Source organism: Balaenoptera physalus (assembly GCF_965194825.1).
Source record: "Balaenoptera physalus genome assembly, chromosome: 1".
Classification (NCBI taxonomy): Eukaryota; Metazoa; Chordata; class Mammalia; order Artiodactyla; family Balaenopteridae; genus Balaenoptera; species Balaenoptera physalus.
This window is the reverse complement of record NC_138882.1, coordinates 173687124-173708611: the sequence shown is the minus strand read 5'-3', so window position 1 is coordinate 173708611 and position 21488 is coordinate 173687124. Positions and strand designations below refer to the sequence as shown.

General features: G+C 51.7%; 1 protein-coding gene across 1 annotated transcript in view; it reads left to right on the top strand.

The window, feature by feature from the left end:
* OPRD1 (opioid receptor delta 1) overlaps nt 1-16385 on the top strand; it is a 42138-nt gene extending 25753 nt beyond the window's left edge. The window contains exons 2-3 of the mRNA XM_082440921.1: nt 5936-6285; nt 8784-16385. Coding sequence (XP_082297047.1) covers nt 5936-6285; nt 8784-9325 — 892 coding nt within the window. The 3' untranslated portion in view covers nt 9326-16385. The remainder of the gene's footprint in view (nt 1-5935; nt 6286-8783) is intronic.
* The last annotated feature ends 5103 nt before the right edge of the window (nt 16386-21488 follow it).

The following is a 21488-nucleotide window of genomic DNA, read 5'->3' as shown; positions in this document are numbered from 1 at the left end:
AGCAGTGAGACCCTTAGTCCCCCATCCCTTGTACCCTGCACAGTCAGGTGGCCACCCTTCCGCTCTGCAGGAGGTCAGGGTGTTTTCCTTGGAGAAGTTAACCTGGAGGAACTGAACTTGGGACCAGTAGACACAGAAAGGGTCAGAGTGAGATACCAAAGGAAAAAAATGGAGGTTTCCCAGACCCCTTCTCCAGCTCTGACAGCTGACCAGAATCCTGACAGCCAGAAGTGTTCTCCCCAGGCAGGAAATAGGAGGATTCTCTTCTGAAGGCCCCAAAGAAGAGACCTACAGACACTGATATTTAAATGTTCCTAGTGTAAAAGCCAGATCTTCATTCAATCCCCGTAGAATGAAGCACACCAGTTGACAGCCCCCCACCCCAAGAGCTATCAATTAGTTAATTAGTGCTTCACTCAAAGACCAACCTTTAGTCACATATCACAGGATATTTGAAGGAAGTCTCCAGGACAAAAGAGGGAAGCCAAAGCAGACAAATAAAGAAAAATGTTTGAAGCAGATAGACAATGCAGAGAGCAGAAGAAAATACAAAACAAAAATTATTAGTATCCTCAGAGAGAGTAGAGAAGATATTATATCCATGAAATAAGATGCTATAAATGCTATATAAAAAGGAACAATAAGAGAAGAAAGTGCACTGGGAAAATAAAACATGAGAGACAAAACAAAGTTTAAAGAAGTCAGTAGAAAGGTTGAGAGGTAATGAAAAGGAAATTTCCCGGAAGATGGACCAAAAAGATGGAAAATAAAAGAGATAAGAAAATTAGATGATCAATCCAGGGGACCCGATATCTGACTACCAGATTGTCCAGGGATTCCAGAGAAAGCAGAGGGGAGGAAGTGATCAAAGAAATGATGAGAGGACATTGTATACTGAAGGGCATAAACCTCAGACTGAGAGGACCTAATGAAAAAAAGCCATCCTAAGGCACATCATCACAAATGTCAGAATACTGGGAATAAAAAGAAGGTCCTAAAAGTTTCAGGGGTGGGGAGGACAGATTACATACAAAACATCAGGAATCAGAATCGTTTGATACCTCAGTGATAATACTAGAAACTAGAAGATGAGGGAGCCATGCCTTCAATTTTCTGAGGGAAAATGATTTCCAATCTACTCTTTTGTGTAGAATGAATGAAATCAGAAGTGAGGATAGAAGAAAGACATTTTCAGACATGCAAGGGTGTAACATTTTTACTTCCTATGTGCCCTTTCTTAGGAAATGACTAGAGAAGATATGCTCCACTAAAATAAGGGCATAAACCAAGATAAAAAGACTTGTAGCCCAGGAAACAGGTGTGCAGCTTGTCTAGAAAGCAACCAGTCCCAGATTGAAAGGGGAGGAGGGAAGCTCCAGGAAGTGGATTCACTAGAAAAACAAAAGGAACGGATAGATTATGTGACTGCATGGAAAAGGCATTTTATGGGTCTGCTGGAGTGTTTGAAGAGATTTATCAATATGTACACAGAACTAAGCAAATGAAAAAAAGAGATAATTATTAACTCCAGGAAAAACAAAAATCAGTACTAGAAAATAAATGTAACTATAGTATGCCATTTGGCTCAGTGGACAGTATCTACAAAGTCATAAGAATGTAAACCCTGTGGGGCTTCCCTGGTGTCTCAGTGGTTAAGAATCCGCCTGTCAATGCAGGGGACATGGGTTCAAGCCCTGGTCGGGGAAGATCCCACATGCCGCAGAGCAACTAAGCCTGTGCGCCACAACTACTGAGCCTGTGCTCTAGAGCCCGCGAGCCACAACTACTGAAGCCCACGTGCCTAGAGCCCGTGCTCCACAACAAGAGAAGCCACCACAATGAGAAGCTTGCGCACCACAATGAAGAGCAGCCCCCACTCGCCGCAACTAGAGAAAGCCTGTGCACAGCAACGAAGACCCAACACAGCCTAAAATTTTTAAAAAAAAGCTTAAAAGAAAAAAAAAGAATATAAACCCTGAAAAAAAGTAAACCCTGAATATCAATTTAGCTAAAAATTTTTAAACTGTGGTAGAACTATATTGGGAGGATGGAGAGAGGAAGTTGTGTAGTGTAAGAGAGTTAATCCTCATCTACCATATTAGAGGGTTGTGGAGGATCTTAGTAGTGTTCACTAATATTTGGTTCTCCCTCCTTCTGGGCACATGAAAGACTACTTACTTCTCAGCCCCTTGCAATTGGGTGGGGCCATATAACTAGTTCTGGTCAGTCAGCTTCAGGTGAAAGTACTGTCTTGCAGCTAGAATGAAGCTTAGATGACCCTGTGGCTGTCCCTTCTCCCTCTGTGGTGACCAGGGAGGCCTTGGGTTAAGATAGCAGAGCCACAAGATTGAAGCAGGCTGGAATTGCCTCATGGAATATGGTTGTGCTGGAGACACTGAATGGATTCTGCAAGGGTAAGAAATAAAGCTTTTTTTGTGTTAAGCCACTGAGATTTTGGGATTGTCTGTTGCTGCTGCATCGCCTGGCTTAACCGAATACAAACTTCAACAGGTACTGTCTAAAATAGATACATCAAGAAATAGCCATTTAAGCATATTATTTAGAATTATGGAGATAATCACTAGAAAAATAATTTAAAACATTTAAAGTGGTTGCCTCTGGTGAGCAGGACAGAGAATTGAGGATGGGGTAGGGCAGAGGGGCAAGTGTTTTCATTATCGTACTGTAACACTAGGTAATTGTATTACATTGGCAGACACCACATATATGTGGTTTGGAAGGATTCCTGCCAAACCATCACAGTGGCCGTCTCTTAGGCAGGAGGGCTTGCTAGAATGAACGAGCATCTGAGGGAACCACAGATGTGGCTGGACGTGATGGGCAGGCACAGTGGGAAGGGAGGCTACCCAGATGGAATGCCAGTGTGAGGAGTTCGGTTTTTATCCAGATGGCAGTGGGGAGCCATGGAAGGATTGTAAGCGGTAGAGTCGAATCTGCCTGCGAAAATCTACCTTTTCATGTGGAGGATGAAGGGTGGGTCAGGGAGCCTGCTGTGATGGTTCCCGTGAGAACTGAGGGGGCTTGGACTGAGACATCTGGACCACAAATGTCTATTGAAAGCCTGCTATTTGCCAGGTAACATTAGTAGGCCTGACGATACAGCAGGGAACGAGATGGGCAAAGTGCCCTGCCTTCAGGGAGCTTACGTGGGCGAGAGAGGCAAAGGGAGAGAAAAGAAGATAAAGTCAGGTGGTGGTTCGTGCTGTAAAGAAGAAGGAAGCAGCGTAAAGAGAGGGAAGAGAGGGTACTTAAGATAGAGAGGGCAGGGCAGCTTCTCTGAGGAGGAGATATTTGAATAGAGTCCTGAATTAAGTGAAGGAACAAGCCAGGCAAAATTTGGAGGATGAAGGTTCCAGGCTGAGCAAGCAGCAGTCTGGAGGCCCTGAGGTGGGATGGGCTTGACATGTCCAAGGAACAGCAGAGAGGCCGGGATCGGGGGTGGGGGCACATCCATCAGGGGGAAGGTTCTGGGAGCTGAGACCCAAGAGGTGGTCAGGGCCAGTGTGTGGAATGTGGAGGAACTTTGGGGAGGCCCTACGGGGCTGAGAGCCAGAGAGTGGCAGGATTTGCCTGAGGAGGGGAGGAGGACGGGGCTTGACAGCCGGTGAGCCGTGGGAGTGGTGGGGCGGCCTCCCTCTCCCTCTGCTGGGGCCCCGCCTGCCAGAGTCGGCTGTGCCTCAGCCCTGCCTGGACCAGCTACAGCAGCTTCATCACCCGCTTCCCAGCGTCCCAGCCCCCTCTGGGAATTGAAGGATCCTTCCCAAATCAAAATAGCAAGCAAAGAACAGCCTCTGATTGTTCTGCGTAAAAGAAGTGAAATTAGACAAGTCAGCTGCGGGGTTGAGGCGGCCTCCCACACAGCTGTTCCTGCACCCGCTGAAGGCAGACTTCCCGGGACTTGCAGTTCTGCTGTCTCCGAGCAAAACTTTTTGCTTCTCCAGCCCAGGGCAGATGACAGTTATCTGGGGAGGGAGTGGGACAGATGCTGGCCCTGGAGGATCATGAAGGAGTCAATTTTTTTTTTTAACCAAAAAAATCAGTCCCTTCATGAAGGAACAGCCTTAGCTGATATGAGTTCGTTCAGTCATTCAAAACACACTGGGTGTGCTCATCCTGGGTGCCCCGGGCTCGGCATGGTGTCAGGGGGGTTCCGGCCCGGAGGAGTAGAGGCACACAGCGTGCTTCCACCCTTGGTGGAGGGTGGAGAGAGCACTGTCTGGGAGCCGGGAGGTCCAAGTTCTCACCTTGGTTCTGCCGCTGTCGCTCTGTGACCTTGGGTCAGTTTCCCATCTCTCCCCTGTGTGGGCTTTAGGCTACATACTGTTTCTCAAACTAAACTCCGTGAGAATCGTGTGTGTGTATGTGTGTGTGTGTGTGTGTGTGTGTGTGTGTGTTGTCTTGTTAAAGATGAAGATTCCCGGGCCTGATTTCCAGAGATTAAGATTGAGAAGGGGACTTCCCTGGTGGTCCAGTGGTTAAGACTCTGCGCTTCCAATGCAGGGGGCATGGGTTCGATCCCTGGTCGGGGAGCAAAGATCCCACGTGCCACGCATGGCCCCCCTCAAAAAAAAAAATATTGAGAAGGTCTGGGGTGGGGTCCAAGAATTTGCACTTCTCACAGGCTCTTCCGGTAATTCCTTTGGGAGTCCTTGGACCACACGTTAGTAAAATCACTTCCCCTCAATCTCTCAGGGCTCTTCCTGCTCTGAAATGTGAGGAGTTGCTCATGCAACCCTTCCCTGGGTTTCTCAGATCATTCCAGGGGCATGAAAGGCATCCTTACCCCTGCCTCAGTGTGCATGTGTTTCTGTGATGATCACACTGCACGGGGATGGTCTATTTCAGTGTATTTAGCCTCCTCCAGGCTATCCGGTGCCCAGCCCAGGCCCTGGTACAGAGGCGTTGTGACTATAAATGTTGACCCGACAAGGGGTCAGCTGTAGTGCAGGCAGCTGGGCGGCAGCATAGAGCATGGAGGGACGTTGCAGAACTCTGGGTGCCCAGCTTGTTGCAGACATCTGTTGGACACCTGGGCTCATGCCCTGGGTCAGATGTGTGACTCTGTCACCTGCTCCCCTTCCCCACAGCTGGGTGAGTCCAGCTACCTGGGGATAAGATGGTCTGGATGGGACCATAGACTGGGAGCCCTGGTCTACCATGGAGAATACCCAGGCAGTCTAAGGCCCCAGCCAGTTTGCCCTGGCTTCCTCGGAGCTGGCTAGTCATATTCCCAAAAGGCCAGGTCAGTGGCAGAGGCCAGAGGGTCAGGTCACTCTGGTCTAGCCCCCAGCTTCATTCTTATATATGAAGAATAATAACAGCTATCACATACTGAGCACTTACCATGCTTTGAGCTCAGTGCTAAATGCTATATCATCTCATTAAATTTTATAACAACCCTATGAGGTTGTGTAAAAGACTTAGGACAAGGCCTGGCTCATTGTCAAGGCCCAATAAGTAGCAGCTATCAGAATGATTAAGCTTGTGAGATAGACAAGGCATACTTTTACAGTTATGGACTGTACAGTTTTTTACAGTTATGGACACTGAGGCTTAGAGAGTTCAACTTACTAGTCTAGAGTCACTCAGCTAATAAATAGTAGAGGCAGAATTAGGACCTAGACCTGTTTTCCTCTGGAGACCAGCTTTATCTTTAACCATATTGCTTAGAACCCCTGGGAAGATAAGGGTTTTTCCTCCAATACCTCCTGCCAAAGTTACCCCCTGCCGGAGAACTCCTTTTGCATCTGTTATAGTGGAAAGGAGTGATGCTGAATCAGATAGTTCCGGGTTCTAGTCCCACTTCTGCCCCTGACCTTTTGTGTGATGTTTGGCAAGTCATTTTCCCTCCCTGAGTTTCGTGTGGAACTGAAATCTGTGAAATGGAAAAATTACAAATGCACTTCCTTTTAAGGTACACGAAGATGAAGACGGCCACCAACATCTACATCTTCAACCTGGCCTTGGCAGATGCACTGGCCACCAGCACACTGCCCTTCCAGAGTGCCAAGTACCTGATGGAGACGTGGCCCTTTGGGGAACTGCTCTGCAAGGTTGTGCTCTCCATTGACTACTACAATATGTTCACCAGCATTTTCACGCTCACCATGATGAGTGTCGACCGCTATATTGCCGTCTGCCACCCTGTCAAGGCCCTGGACTTACGCACACCTGCCAAGGCCAAGCTGATCAACATCTGCATCTGGGTCCTGGCCTCGGGTGTTGGTGTACCCATCATGGTCATGGCCGTGACCCGCCCCCGGGGTGAGTGAGGGAGGGAGCCTTGGTACAGGTCACTGACCACAGGAGGCAGCTCACGGGCCTCCGTGGCTTCGCAGGCCACTTACCAGGGTGGGTGTAAGTGGCTCACCAATGGAAGTATGGATTGCTGATCAATGAAAGTGTGGATGGCTGGCCAGTGGGATTGTGAATAGTCAACCAATGGGAATGTGAATGGTGGACTGTTGTGAGGATGAATGACTGGTCGGTGGTCATATGGGTAGCTGGCCAAAGGAAGTTTATAAATGGGATTACAGATGGCTAGATGCGTGGATGACTGACCTTTAGGGAGATGGATGGATAGCCAGTGGGATGAGGGTGTCACTGACCAGTGAGCAGTGCAGGCCACAAGATCTGCAATCCCATCCCAAATTCCCTTCCACCCCGTTGACCCAGATGACCAAAGCAAGGCCTAGAGAATGGCCTGCACAGAATGACAGATGCATTTCCTAAGAGTAAAATGATAATTAGTACAGTAACCACCTGTATCAGTCAGGATGGCTGCTGTAACAATATCCAAAGCTCCAAGGCTTAACACAGTAGAAGTGTCTCACTCACATCACAATCCAATGTGAGTAAGCAGAGGAGGGGCTTTATTCCACACAGTCATTCAGGGATCCAGGCTCCAAATGATGGTTTTGGATGCAGTGTGCTGGCATCTGGCCAGCAGATGAATATGGGAGTGGTGAGGAAGCACAACCACTTTTAAATGTCAGGGCGCATCACTTCCTAGTGATGGCTGGTCACATAACCCTTACTTGATGAAAGTGGGAAAAGTAGTTTAGCAGGGTGCCAAAGACACTGGTCACTAACCTATCTGAGCCACACTCTGTCATGGAGTGTTGAAAAGATTAAATGAGGTTATATGTGTAAAAGACTTAGGACAAGGCCTGGCTCATTGTCAAGGCCCAATAAGTGGCAGCTATCAGAATGATTAAGCCTGTGAGATGGACAAGGTAGGGACTCCTACCTCCATAGGACCGAAAGAAAACAGAATCAGAGAGGTCAGGTGGTTTACTTAGGGTCACATAGCCAGACATTTGGTAGAATCTGGCCTAGAACCCAAGGTTCCTGCCCCCATATCTGTTGCTCCTTTTGGCTGCTGGGGTGAAGGTTTGTGTTGTGGTAGGAGAGTGAACAGGCTTGGTGGGAGGTTTCTTGGCCACCCTCCACTCTCACAGGGGTAGACCTCCTGGTGCCTTATATAGTCTCTGTGTGATTAGACTTGACTCACCAGCTGGGCCCTCACTCTCAGCCTTCAGTTTACAGGCCATTAACTGCAGCCCTCCTGGGGCCAGGCCAGATGGGCCTCCTCATCCCCAACCCCCCCCCACACACTCTCTTACACATACACATACACTCCCCCAGCGTGTGTCATTGGCACTCAGTTCTGTAAGCCACTTGCTGTGTGACCTTGGACAAGTGCTGTTCCTCTCTGGGCCTGCTTCTGCCATCTGTACAATGAAGTCCTTGGGTTCAGTCATTGGTGGGGGTCCTGCCAGCCTAATGTCCTGTGGACCCACTCTGTCTGTGGATCCCAGCCCTTTTCTTACAACTCTCAGGCTCCAAGTCCACTGGGTGGGTCCTCAGATTCCAGAATCCCAAGAGGTCCTGGAAGTCCCCTGGGCTAGCCTCAGCCCTGTATCTGAATCCCATAACGTCCCCTGAGGTGCTCATCCAGCCCAAGCCCACACTCCCGGAGCAGGGAGCTCATTCCATCCTAGGTGCCCCTCTTATCTTTGGACAAGTGTGGCAGTCAGAAAGTTCTTGACATTAAGCTGACATCTGCCTCCTTGGCCCTAGCTCTGACCCCCGGACTCCCACATGTTTCTGCTCCTCGGCCCTGTGAGTGCACCAAGTGCTTGAACCCCACTGTGCTAAATGCTTTCCATACCATGGCCCATTTAATCCTCACAACAACCCTATGAGTTTAGGTACTGTTGTTAGTCCACTTTATGGGAGCTCTGGTAGAGGTTCAATAATTTGCCCAAGGCCACATCACACAGCAGGGCCTGAGCCCTGCTCTTAACTCATGCTCTCTCAGTCAATCCTAGCAATATTTTCCCCATTGGAGCTACTTTGGAAATGTGTGGGGTGTTTTCAGTTATCATAATGACTGACTGTCATTTAGTGGGCTTGGGCTAAATTATATCATTATCATTATATCACTGCTGCCCATGTACACAGAGGCTGATATGTCACTGCTGCCCATGTACATAGAGGCTGATAAAGGGACTGGGAGAGAATATAGAAAGCAGAACTCCTAGGTTAGGGCCAATCCTGCTGAGGTCTTGAAGGATGAGTAGGAGTTCACCAAGTGCAGAAGTGATGGAGGACATTCCGGGTAGAAGAATCACCTTGAGAAAAGGCCAGGAGGAGGCAGTGGGGCTTGACTAAGCCGAGAAGGGTGGGCGAGCAGGGAGGCAAGGTCCTTAGGCCCACGAGCCCCTCACCCACTGTCTTTCCTTGTTTCCCCGGCCCAGACGGGGCAGTGGTGTGCATGCTCCAGTTCCCCAGCCCCAGCTGGTACTGGGACACGGTGACCAAGATCTGCGTGTTCCTCTTCGCCTTCGTTGTGCCCATCCTCGTCATCACCGTCTGCTACGGCCTCATGCTGCTGCGCCTGCGCAGCGTGCGCCTGCTCTCTGGCTCCAAGGAGAAGGACCGCAGTCTGCGGCGCATCACGCGCATGGTGCTGGTGGTGGTGGGCGCCTTCGTGGTGTGCTGGGCCCCCATCCACATCTTCGTCATTGTCTGGACGCTGGTGGACATAGACCGCCGCGACCCGCTCGTGGTGGCCGCGCTGCACCTGTGCATCGCGCTCGGTTACGCCAACAGCAGCCTCAACCCGGTGCTCTACGCCTTCCTCGACGAGAACTTCAAGCGCTGCTTCCGCCAGCTCTGCCGCACGCCCTGCGGCCGCCCGGAACCCGGCAGCTTTGGCCGCGCCCGCGAAGCCAGGGCCCGCGATCGGGTCACCGCCTGCACCCTGTCCGACGGTCCCGGCGGTGGCGCCGCCGCCTGACCCCGCCGGGCCGGCCCGCCGCGCGCCCCTCCGGAGTGACCTGGCGGCGGTCATGCGGAGTTCTAACGGGGGCGGGGGCCGCGACGCGGAGTGGGGCGGAAGGGGGCCGCTAGTCTGGAGATGGGGCCCCTGCAGTGGGGTGGACCTCTGGTCTGGGGAGGGCGGGGGGAGGATGGGGGGGGCGGTGCCTCTAGGCTGAGCTCAAGGTCAAAGGCTTTGGGTTGGGCTGGGGAAGCTAGCGAGCCAAGGGGAGTGGGACCTGTTGCTCTAGGATTGGGCGCCTAGACGGGGCCCCCGCGCGGGGGGCGGGGCCTCAACCTCGAGACAGCCACGGGTTCTAATTGCAGCTGGGCTTGCAGGAATTGGGGTCTGGCCTGAGACCGGGCCCAGGACCAAGGAGGGGAAGTAGTGAGGACGGTGGAATTGAGCTTCAAGATTGGGCCTCTGTGTGGTGGGGAGGGGCCCCTTCTGGGGGTGAGTCGAAGGACAGGACAGCGAGGCTGCGTCTACAGCTCCAGATTGGGCCACGAGATAGGGCCTGTGTGCAGGGCATGGGGCCTCAATTTGCGGTAGAGTACCAACCCCGAGTTCCAGAAAGAGGCGGGGCTTGCGGAGCCCAGGTCCAACTTGGCATCTTTATAAACAAAGAGAAAATAAAATAGAAACACTCTACCTTTTCTCTCCTTGACAGTCGTTTCCCTGGAATGGGCAGGGATGCCCCGCATCGAAGTAGTGTCTCCAGCACTGTGTCCCTGTGAGGCTTGGGATGAGACAGCGAAGCAAGGACAGAGGCTCCAGGATAGGGTAGCAGGACAGCGCCTCAGATGGGGTAGGGTCCCAACAGGAAGGAGTAGGGAGGGCCTGCGGATCCAAAGCCAGAGTTGCCCGTCGGCCTCTGTGCCAAGGACTGGTGGGGGTGGCAGAGAGAGGGGGCTTCTGCTTTGAGGTTAGGTCCTCAAGCTGGAGGGCAGATGCTTTGGGGATCCCCACGGCCCTGGCTTCTCTGGCCCAGGTGCTGGAGGACAGAGGTCCACACTAGTTAGAGCTCCGTGAATGTAAATGGCACCTGGGACTGGGTGGGGGCATCTGTAGCACCAGGGTGGAATTTTCCTTCTCTCAGTCTCTGGCGCCTTGATAAGAACCTCCAGGAAATCCTCTCTCCCTCCTCCCAACATCTGGCTGCACCCAACATGTCCAGTGAAGTGGAACCACATCCCCTCCCCGGGACCTGACTTTGAAGGAACTGGGGGGGAAGAAGAGTTTTATAACTGCAGTGCCAGCATCAGTGTGCGTCCCCAGGTCCCCCCCCCACCTGCTCGAGCTGCCCCCTTCAAGCTGCGAAGGGCGAGGTCCACCAGAGCTAGGCATAGAAGTTTTTCTCTTTGTTTGTTTGGCATTTTATTCAGCCACTGCCAGGTCTTTGCTTCCCCCCAGTATCAGGGTCTGGCCTGTTCCCTGTGCCTCCCGCATGCTTCATCTCCCCACCTCCCCACCTCTCTCCCCTCTCTCCCTGGCACTCTCTCTGTCACACAACCCTGAATCCCTACTGAAGCAGTGTGCTGACATCTTTGTAAAAACAAATTTAATTTTCTTCCCTTTTTGGGACAGATGGAAAGAAATTGACGTCTTTGTCTCAAACAGAAAAAAAAAAAAAGAAACGATATACTTCTTTTCCCTTTGACAGTCATTTCCTTGGAACAAAAGCCTTTCCGCTGTCTGGGAGGCTGTCACTCCAGCAGGGCCTGAGCTAGCATTCAGGGGCTTTGGCACTTAGGCACCAAGGTGGGCTTTGGACACATTAGGGGTAGGGATGCCCTTAGTGGGCAAATCATAGTCCCCTTCTCAGGAAGCCCCAGACCTGGGAATTTCCTTCCCTCAGGAAATGGCTCTACTAGGACCCTGGAAGATGTGGGGCCATGCCCAGCGCTCAGATCCAGGCTGCTAAGCTACCAAGGCCTGGGGTCCTAGCCCACCTAGCCCACCTTCACCATCCAAATGGGTCCTTGGACTATAGAGATCTCTGTGTCTGAATGGCGGGGTGTCAGCAAGGCAGGGGACACACTCCTGGACACTTGTTACCACTTGGGACCCCTCCTGCTAGTGCCTTGTGGAGATGTCATAGAAAGGGGACAATTTAGGAACCGGGGAAGACTCCTGAAGGAGGTGATATTGGAGCCAGGGCTGTTTCTTCTCCATGTAAAGACTGTGTCCCCTTCAACCCCTCCTAGGACAGGCCTGTCTCGAGGCTGCTCTGGATCCACTCACTGCCATTTCCTGTGGCTGTAACAGATCTGCCTGTTTTTTTTGTTGTTGTTGTTTGTTTTTTACCACTTCTTATATATAAATTTGTCTTGGAGTCATCAGGGGCTGACTACTTCATGTGTACACTGGGCACTGGGACTTGGAAATGAGTCACATACGGCTCTGCCCTCAGAAAGTTCAAGCCCATGCTCAGACAAAAGCAGAAACAGATCTTTGCATCTCAGTGTGATGCATTCCGTGACAGGGAGGGTGGGGGTGTCACAGGGAAGTGCCTCTTCTAGCTTTTTACTGAAACCTATATTTGTAGCAATTCTGGAAGAGGTGGAAAGGGTCAGAGGGCCTTCAAGGATGACTAGGAGTTGACCACCGAGAAGAGAGAACAGCGTGTGCAAAAGCATGGAAATGTTCAAGTGCTTGGCAAACCCAAGAAGTTGTGTGTAGCCAGAGTGTGGGGCTTAGCCGAATGCTTCTGTGTGCCAGGCCCCATGCCACGTGCTTGACGCACATTATCCCTCTGATCCTCATGACAGCCCAGTGGGGCAAGTGTATTGCCCTTATTTTATTTTATTTTATTTTTATTTATTATTTTTGGCTGCGTTGGGTCTTCGTTGCTGTGTGCGGGCTTTCTCTAGTTGCGGCGAGCGGGGGCTACTCTTCGTTGTGGTGTGCGGGCTTCTCATTGCGGTGGCTTCTCTTGTTGTGGAGCACGGGCTCTAGAGCGTGCGGGCTTCAGTAGGTGCGGTGCGTGGGCTAAGTAGTTGTGGCTTGTGGGCTCTAGAGCACAGGCTCGGTGGTTGTGGCGCACGGGCTTAGTTGCTCCGCGGCATGTGGGATCTTCCCGGACCAGGGCTTGAACCCGTGTCCCCTGCATTGGCAGGCAGATTCTTTTTTTTTTTTTTTTTTTTAAATTAATTTATTTATTTTTAGCTGTGTTGAGTCGTCGTTTCTGTGCGAGGGCTTTCTCTAGTTGTGGCAAGCGGGGGCCACTGTTCATCACGGTGCGCAGGCCTCTCACTATCGCGGCCTCTCTTGTTGCGGAGCACAGGCTCCAGATGCGCAGGCTCAGTAGTTGTGGCTCATGGGCCTAGTTGCTCCGCGGCATGTGGGATCTTCCCAGACCAGGGCTTGAACCCGTGTCCCCTGCATTGGCAGGCAGATTCTCAACCACTGCGCCACCAGGGAAGCCCAGCAGGCAGATTCTTAACCACTGTGCTACCAGGGAAACCCCAGTATTGCCCTTATTTTAGACAAGAAGTCAGGCTCAGAGAGGTCAAGCCACTTACCCCTAAGTCACAGAGCCCGTTTGTTGGTGGTGGCAGAACTCAAGTCAGTGGAACTCCAGGGTCCAAGTTTCCAGTGAATTCCAGGCATTGTTGAAGTAGAAGAGCCTTAGTAGGTGGCATCCTGGGATGAGGTTTTTGAAGACTTAAAGCTAAATGGAAAAATCTGAGGGAAAAGGGCAATTTTCCACAAACTTTTGTTCCTCCTGAAGCTCTCTAAATCTTCACGTTTCAAAGTGTATTGTGCATGATGCATTTTAAAGCTCCAAGTTGACAGTGTAGTTCTAGATCATCACAGAGCTCTCAAAGCGGTGGAGTAGGTCTGGTTTCCTCCAAAATTTCCACTCCTCTCTTTTCAAGAGGTGGGAGGAAAGTTTTTGCCTCTGGTTTCAAAATGTCCTACAATTTCATATCTCTTCTTGTAATAGAAGTAGTGGTTAATTAAGGCTGGAGTCAGATCTTGGCTTTCCCTCTCTGTGCCTCAGTTTCCTGATCTGTAGAATGGACTTCCTTCATGGGATTGTTGTGAGGATTTAATGAATTAATGTATATATAGGGCCCAGCACATCAGCTCTTAGCACATGGTAAGTAGCCGCTATTACTTAAAAGTGGAGCTGCAGTGTAAGGTCAGAGCTAGAGACCTAGACGGAAAAGGAGATGAGCTTTCAGGGGTAGTGATGAAGAGAAGAGATGGGGAGACCCAGACTGGGGATCCCCCTGCATCTTAGGCTTAGGAGCCACAATGGAGAGTGAGAAGCTGCCAGAGAAGCAGGAGGAGATGGGGAGAATGTGCTGCCATGGAAACCGGAGGATGGCGTTTCCAGAGGGGGAGAGTGATGGATAATGTCAAGTGTCATGTAAGAGTGGTTGGGTGGGGAGGGCAGGAGGGTGATGGGAGTAAACCAGAGCCCTCAAGTTCAGTCTTCTGCATGGCCTGGGAAGCCCCAACAATGGATTCAAATCTCAGCTGTGATGCTAACCGGCTGGCTGTGTGACCTCAGCAAGGGACTTGCCCTCTCTGAGCTTCTGCTTCCTCCTAGATTTAAGACGAGGGAATGAGTCAGTCTCTAATATGATGCTCAGTTTCTAATAAGTGTCCTGATTTTGCCGGATTATTGGCCACTTGCTAGCAGTGTGATCTTAGGCAAGTCACTTCACTTCCAAGCGCTCTCTCTGAAGGATAGAGATGTTGCCTGGCACATAGTAGGCCCCCAATACAGGGTTATCCTGTAATAATAATGGGGGTGCCAGAAGCTGCTGTCTAAGGAGGTTTGTTTGGCTTGGAACTTGAAATGTTCCCCAAGATGGAGAGGGGTCACTATGTCCTGAGAGGACTTCGAAGAGCAACAGTCCAGGCTGGGCCCCTGCTGGGCCTCCACCCAAAGACCAGCCCTTCCGTCATCAGCAGCAGATCCTTAGCCTGGCCTCTGCGTGCCTTCCCGCCTGGCAGCTACTGCAGATCTAGGCTGGAAGCCAGCTTGGAGGCTCCAAAACACCTGGGAAGTGCTCCCCCCGGATCCTGGCACCAGCATTCGCACTCACTCTCTCTCTCACACACACACACACACACACACACACTCCTTTCTCTTATCATTTATATTCTCATCATCATGTCTTCCTTTATGTCATTTCTGGGCACTGAGCACATAGTGCTGGGTGTTGGGGGCAGTGACAGGAGAGGGTCAGGACTCTCTAGCAGGGGCTAGAATAGCAGGCTGTGTGGTTCTGGTGGCGGGCAGCTTGGAAATTCAAAATGGAGGCCAGAGAGGGGCTGGTGAGGTGCCTTCCCGATGGGCCTCCTGATGGAGTGGAGCACTAGGCTTGGGGGTCGCTCCGGTTCTGGCTCCACGGGCACCACCTTCATGAGCCCCACCTGTGTGCAGCTCTTCCCAGGCACGGATCTCAGTGCGAGGCCAGTGTAAGCATAACAGGTAATACAGCATGCAGGGCCCTTCATTGTTCTAGGCACTTTACATGGGGTAACATTTCATCTTCACAGCATGACTTTGAAGTAGGCATTATTACCCCTATTTTACAGATGAGGAAACTGAGGCTCAGAGAAGGGAATGACTTGCCCAAGGCCACACGGCTTGTCCATGGCTGGGCCAGCTAGAATGCTGTTTTGGGTGTGTCGAGTGCACTTGCTCGGCTTTCCTCCTCCTGGCTCCCAAGAGGACACCCTGTGATTACACACACAGATTACACACTCTGTGTGGTACTAGGGAGACCCTTGTGTCCGGCTGACAGGTGTGAACTGAGCATCTTCCTGCCAGGCTCTGTGCGTCATCACCTTGGCAGCAGGGGCACAGGCCAGCCATCCAAGAAACTGCTGTCACTTTGGCAGGTCGCTCTCCCTTCCAGTTTCTCCCTGCCTTGGAAGACCTGCTTGTCCTGTGATTTTTTTTTGACTGCCTGCCATGTCTTTGCTGTGTGACTTTGGGAAAGTCACTTCACTCTTTGAGCCCATTTCCTCCATCGTGGATGACAACGCTTATCTGGTAAGAAGTTGTGAAGATTTACAAAGAGGCTATGAGTGAAGGACCTGTCTGTTTGGGTCACACAAGTGTTCCTGGCAACTGACGCTGCAACTGGCACAGGGCAATTGTTCTACGGAGTGGATGAAGGAGTGTCAGGCAGAGGAACCTGGTTTGGTAACACTATGCCTGGTGCATAGTAAGTGCTCAACAAATGGAGCTTTTTAATGTCATCTAACATGACACCTTATACCTGCTCCGACCCCCGTCTCTAAGTGCTGTAGGTGGGTCAGGAGCAAAGAACTTTCCTTTTTAACAATCTCCTTGAGTTTCAGAAGCGGGGACAGCATGCATCAGAGAAGCAAATTTCAAGAGGATGTCTTCTCTCCAAGTACCTTCTGCATAGCTGTCCCCTTTTGTCCTCACCGGGACTGCCCACCCAGGGACCCGAGATTGGGGCACAGCCTGGGAGGGAAGAAAGGTCCCCGGGTGGCACTGGCCTGGGCCTTCTGGCTTGCATGTTTGAGTCATGAGGATGGAGTCCCTTGGCCGGTGTTGGTGCAGGTGACATCCATCTGATGGGGCTCATCTTCTAGAATCTCCTCTTGGAATGAGTCCCAAGCCAGGAGACAGGGAATGTGGGTTTGACTCTCCATCCTCCACTTGCTGACTGTGTGCCCCTGGGCAGGGCTCTGTCCCTCTCTGGGCCTCTGCACAATGGAGGGGCAGAGGCAGGAGTTGATGGGTTCTGAGTGTGCTGCCATCCTGGGAGAGAAAGAGACATTTCCCTCATGTTCCTTGATCCCAGAAGCAGACATCTATTGGTAAAATCCCCTGGGCATTTGCCCAGAGACTGGGAAAAACCAGAGACCCCCTGGGGGTCTGGTGTTTGTAATTGGAGCTGCCCCCCTTTGGGGGTGACGGAGGCAGGCATGTCAAAATGAACTTGACTCAAACACCTGGCTTTTGCCTCTCCCAGGTCCCATTTTGGGACCAAGGACCCAACCTTCTGTTTTCCCAATAAAGTGAGCCCTAGTCTCAGTGTCCACATCTCTGGCTGTTTCTTTTGCTCACCCTCTGTGGTCCCCTCATGAGGGGGCCCAGTCTGGGGGGTGACATAGACCTGCCCGCTCACACTGAGTGGAGAGTGTAGCCCTACCCTCAGGACCTGTCTCAGAGGGAGATGCTACACTGTCCTTAAGAGCCCCACCTGATGGGAGAGACGGACACGCGAGGCAGCTGTAGGCACTTCCTAGAGCGTCTCCTACCCCCACCCCTCCAGACTGGCTCCTCCTTCTTCCCTGTGGCCCACCCCCTAATCTAAGGCCCTGGTCCTCCAGAGCCCTGCCCACACGCCTCTTGGGGCTCCCACTAACCTCCCTCCCCGCTTCCACCCTCCTCCCACCTGCCCTACCGTGACCCTGCCTTTGGTCATAGAAGCCCCAAGTCTCCTCACCCTGATGGTTACTCAGTAACTCTGGAACGGGAACTTCCTGCCCAGGATGTTCCTCCCCACCATGTGTGACTGCGTCCTTAAGAGAGCACCAGGGCACAGAGCCCCTCTTCCCCTCTGGGGCAACCTCCCTTTTGAGCCCCAGCCCTGGGCTGCCCACTTGGGCCCTGCTGTGTCAAGGTGAAAAGCTCCAACTCAGGTGGGTTCCCTGACCCAGACTGGGATCTCACCGCCCCCCCAGCTGCAGACTGTGTGGGCAGCGGTGGAGGCAGGGCTACCGGGCTGCGGAGGGGTAGGGAGGGGCCTTGACTGCTTGGCCTCACTCTAGTCCAGACCTCCCAGAGGCTCCGCAGCTCTGCCCAGAGCCGACTCCCACTGAGACTGGGAAGAACAACTCTGATGGTGAGGCGGGGAGGGGAGGGAGAGGAGGGGAGTGGGGAGAGGGAAGCACGTGCCAGAGCATTAGGCGTTTATGTGAGTATGTGCACCATAGAGATTTTTAAATTCATCTCTGGAGACGCCCTGAGGAAAAGCACATCTGCAGGACCACTCTGGGCATCACTTTCCTCTTTTGTAAAATAGGATAACAATTACTGTAACTAACTTGCCAGGATTCTCTCGAGGACCCAACAAGACAACAGCTGTGCATGTAACAAGGGCACCTTATTATTAATGGGGAAACACGCTCTGCTTTTAACCTTCAGTAGCTTCCAGTTGCCTGAAAAATCCAGATGACCTCTTGTGCTCCTTCCCAATAGAGGATGCTAGGAGTCTAAGTTCAATCTTTCCTGCCTGCCACCTCAAAATCCCTTGGAGAGAGAGGGGGACCCTCTACAGGAAGGGGACTGCTAAGGCCCAGCCCAAGGGCAGGCGGTTCTCAGAGAAATAGGGCGGGCTGGGCAGACTTCTGTCAGGTGCCAGCTTCTTCACACTTCCAAGTCAGTGCCACTTCTGCTGCCTCCAGGAAGCCTTCTCTGACTGCACTGTGCTGACCCTTGGCCCTGCCTGTGTATCCCGCAGCTGCTATCAGGGCACCCCCATGCTGAGCAAGACCTGCCCTCTCTCAGCAAGCTGCTGGGCCCTACAGCTCGTCCAGACATAGGGGAACCCAGCTGCTTCCTAAGGGGTTGGGAGGAGAGGGAAGGAAAGACTGGTGGAAGGGAACACAGGGGTTTTTTTCTTCAGTGATGTTTATGGTCATTATAAAATGCTCATTATAGAAACTGAGAATAAGCTTGAAAAGAAGGGGCAAAACGTCATCCATAGTTCTCCATTCTATTAACATTTGGATGTACTCCCTTACCCAGGGGAACCCCCAGGGGGTTCACAGTGATTCCAGAACCCTCTGAAATGGGGTATGCACTCTGTGTCAAGTATGTGCTTTGCCACGGGATTCATTGGGTGCCCAGGGCTCCAGGACCCAAAAGGTTAAGAGGCTGCTCTGGGGGTTGGGGGGGGGGGGAGTCCATACACACCACACAGCCACATGCAAATAGATCTACACTGACCCGGAGGCCACACGTACACATACCTGACTATGTGCACAAACCCTCCTGCCACACTCCTTCACACTGCTGGGTACGTTCTGTTCTCTCACCCAGACATCACTCCTGGCACCTGTACACGTATTGTTGACATACACATGCACATGCACTTCTTTGTACACACACCTCCCACCAGGACACACACTTATTCACACTAATGTGTTCACTGTATGAATACAGCCTGGTCTGGGAGAAATTTAGGAGAGGCTGCAGGAGGACAAGCTCATTTCACGGACGCTGCTGCCACCTACTGGCCATGCCTGGCATTAGCACCTTTATTTGGTTCCTATTCCTTTCTCCTGTTCTGTTGTCCACAGCTCATCCACTTGCCCAGCTTTCTCCTCATCCCTGGAAATTGTGGGCTGGAACTGGTTTCTGAAAGAGGGTCTTAAATGAGGGAGGCAATCTGTTGGGAGATACTGGGTGAGCATGGAGAACTATAACTGACTGACCACCCTTTATGTGTCAGGCACTGCTGTCTTTTAAAGCTATTACCTCCTTTATTCTTTAAATCCATGGGCCTTATGCAGTGCCTGGCACATGCAAAGTCATAATAAATATTTCAATTGAATAATTTAAAACCTTGAAAGTGAGTTTTTAAAAAAATTTTAGAATTATTTAATTTATTTATTATTTTTGGTTGCGTTGGGTCTTTGTTGCTGCTCGCAGGCTTTCTCTAGTTGCGGCGAGCGGGGGCTACTCTTCGTTGCAGTATGCGGGCTTCTCATTGTGGTGGATTCTCTTGTTGCGGAGCACGGGCTCTAGACGCACGGGCTTCAGTAGTTGTGGCACGTGGGCTCAGTAGTTGTGGCTCACGGGCTCTAGAGCACAGGCTCAGTAGTTGTGGCGCACGGGCTTAGTTGCTCTGCTGCATGTGGGATCTTCCCGGACCAGGGCTCGAACCCATGTCCCCTGCATTGGCAGGCAGATTCTTAACCACTGCGCCACAAGGGAAGTCCGAAAGTGAGTATTTTTAACAAATGAGGAGCTGGAGGCTCAGAGAGGGGAAGTGACTTGCCCAAACTCACACAGCAGCTTCCTCTGATAGTCAGGATGTTGCTCCAGAGAGAAAGAGAAGGAAGACACAGCAAAGCTGAAAATCTTTACTAAGAACTGTAGGGGGCTTCCCTGGTGGCGCAGTGGTTAAGAATCTGCCTCCCAATGCAGCGGAGCAACTAAGCCTGTGCGCCACAACTACTGAGCCTGCACTCTAGAGCCCACGAGCCACAACGACTGAAGCCCGCGAGCCTAAAGCCTGTGCTCTGCAACGAGAAGCCACTGCAGTGAGAAGCCACGCACCACAAGGAAGAGTAGCCCCCGCTCGCTGCAACTAGAGAAAGCCCGTGCGCAGCAACGAAGACCAAATGCAGCCAAAAATAAATAAGTAAATAAATAAATTTATATTAAAAAAAAGAACTGTAGGAAACCCATCCCAGATCCCCACCCCCAGAGGACCAGGAGAAGCACCCAGAGGTTGATGAGGTCAACCTGGAGGGATGATTTCCCCACCCAAGAAGGTTCCCCTCCCCTGAGCTGCTGCCTCAAATTCATTCATTCAACTAATATTTATTGTGCACAGTGTGGCAGGATCTGTGCTCAGACTGAGGATAAGCAGTGAATAAACGGATGAAAGTCCAGTCTTTCCCCATGTTCAGTGTGGGGCTCCAAAAAGGCCCCTTCCTTGCTGTTCCACTCCCATGGGCCCCTGGGACCCCTTTGAGCTTCTCTTCACCATCCTGGCTGTACTGAGTGGATGGAGAATCCAGAATGAGAGCAGAGGGAGATGTGGGTCAGGGGTGGGAAGGGATGGTTCAGCCCGGACGGTCCAGTACTGAGGTTGAGCAAAGACAGCCTGACACCTTGAGTCAGGCAGACCTAGTGTTACCGATCCAGGTTCGTCTGCCTGACACGTGGCAAGCCAGACACTGAGATGCTGAAGTTTGCAGCAGAGAAAGGGTTTATTCACGAGGCAGCCAAGGAGACAAGAGAACAAATCTCAGATCTGCCTCCCCGAAGGCAAGGGGCGGGGGATAAAGAAGCAGGGTCTTACGTGTGTGGAAAGGTGGTTGGTGGTAGGGAAAGGGTGAGGTAATCAGGGTTCTGCACAGGTGTATCTGAGTGACATGGCTTCTTTATAGGATGCATGTTCAACAACGGAGGTGCTTAGCATGATCTGAGGTGGAGTTTTTGGCCCTCTGATGTCAAAAGGTCATTCATCAGACACCTGTGCAGGCCCAGTTTTAGGGTCAGCGGCCCCAACCAGTCTTAGCCAGCTTGCACTGGACAGGAGCTGATTCCAAATTCCTGCAAAACAATGTAAGCTCCCCGTTACGGTAGTGACCCATATGTCAGAGGTGTTGTCTCTGGGTCTGAGTCCTCTCTCTCTCTGTCTCCCATCCTCCATGCCCCAGCCTGGCTGCAAGAGGAGGGGCTTAGGATGTGTCCATCTAGACTGACCACACGTGGGTGATATCTGACTGACAGCACTGCAGGGACTGAGACAAAACTCTGTACTGACCAAAGGCCTCGGTGCCAAGCAGAGTGCTGGCACTGTCTGGGGAGGCAAGGGCAGGTAGAGAAGGCTTCCTGGGGCTTATGGGCTTGGACCTCCAAGCCTGGAAAGCAAAGGAGGATTCGACTGATGGAACAGAGGATCCCTGAGCAGACCTGGCTGGAGCAACCTAACTGTTAGGATGTGGCCACACAGAAGGTACATTGAGTATGGGCTTAGTTCCAGGTAGGAAGCTCTGGAAGATCTGGGTGAAGGCCTGCTTGTGAGGCACGGGCGTGGGGTTGGGAGTGGAGGGGATTGGCTGGGAGACATGAACCCAGATCCTGCTCTGGCTCCAGAATTCCCAAATCTCCCATGGGCACCTCATACTTGACCCCACCAGGCCTAGGGGTGGACTCACCATGGGGTTTATTTGTCAGTCAAGGCCTCACACTTGCACAGGCCCTAGGAAGGACCATGGCCTTGTGTTCACAAGGTCATATGTGTCCATAAAATTGACAAAAGTAAAATACATGAACTTTAGATAGCCTCACCCACAAGAGGGCAGACAGCAGAAGCAAGAAGAAGTACAATCTTGCAGCCTGTGGAAGAAAAACCACATTCACAGAAAGATAGACAAGATGAAAAGGCAGAGGGCT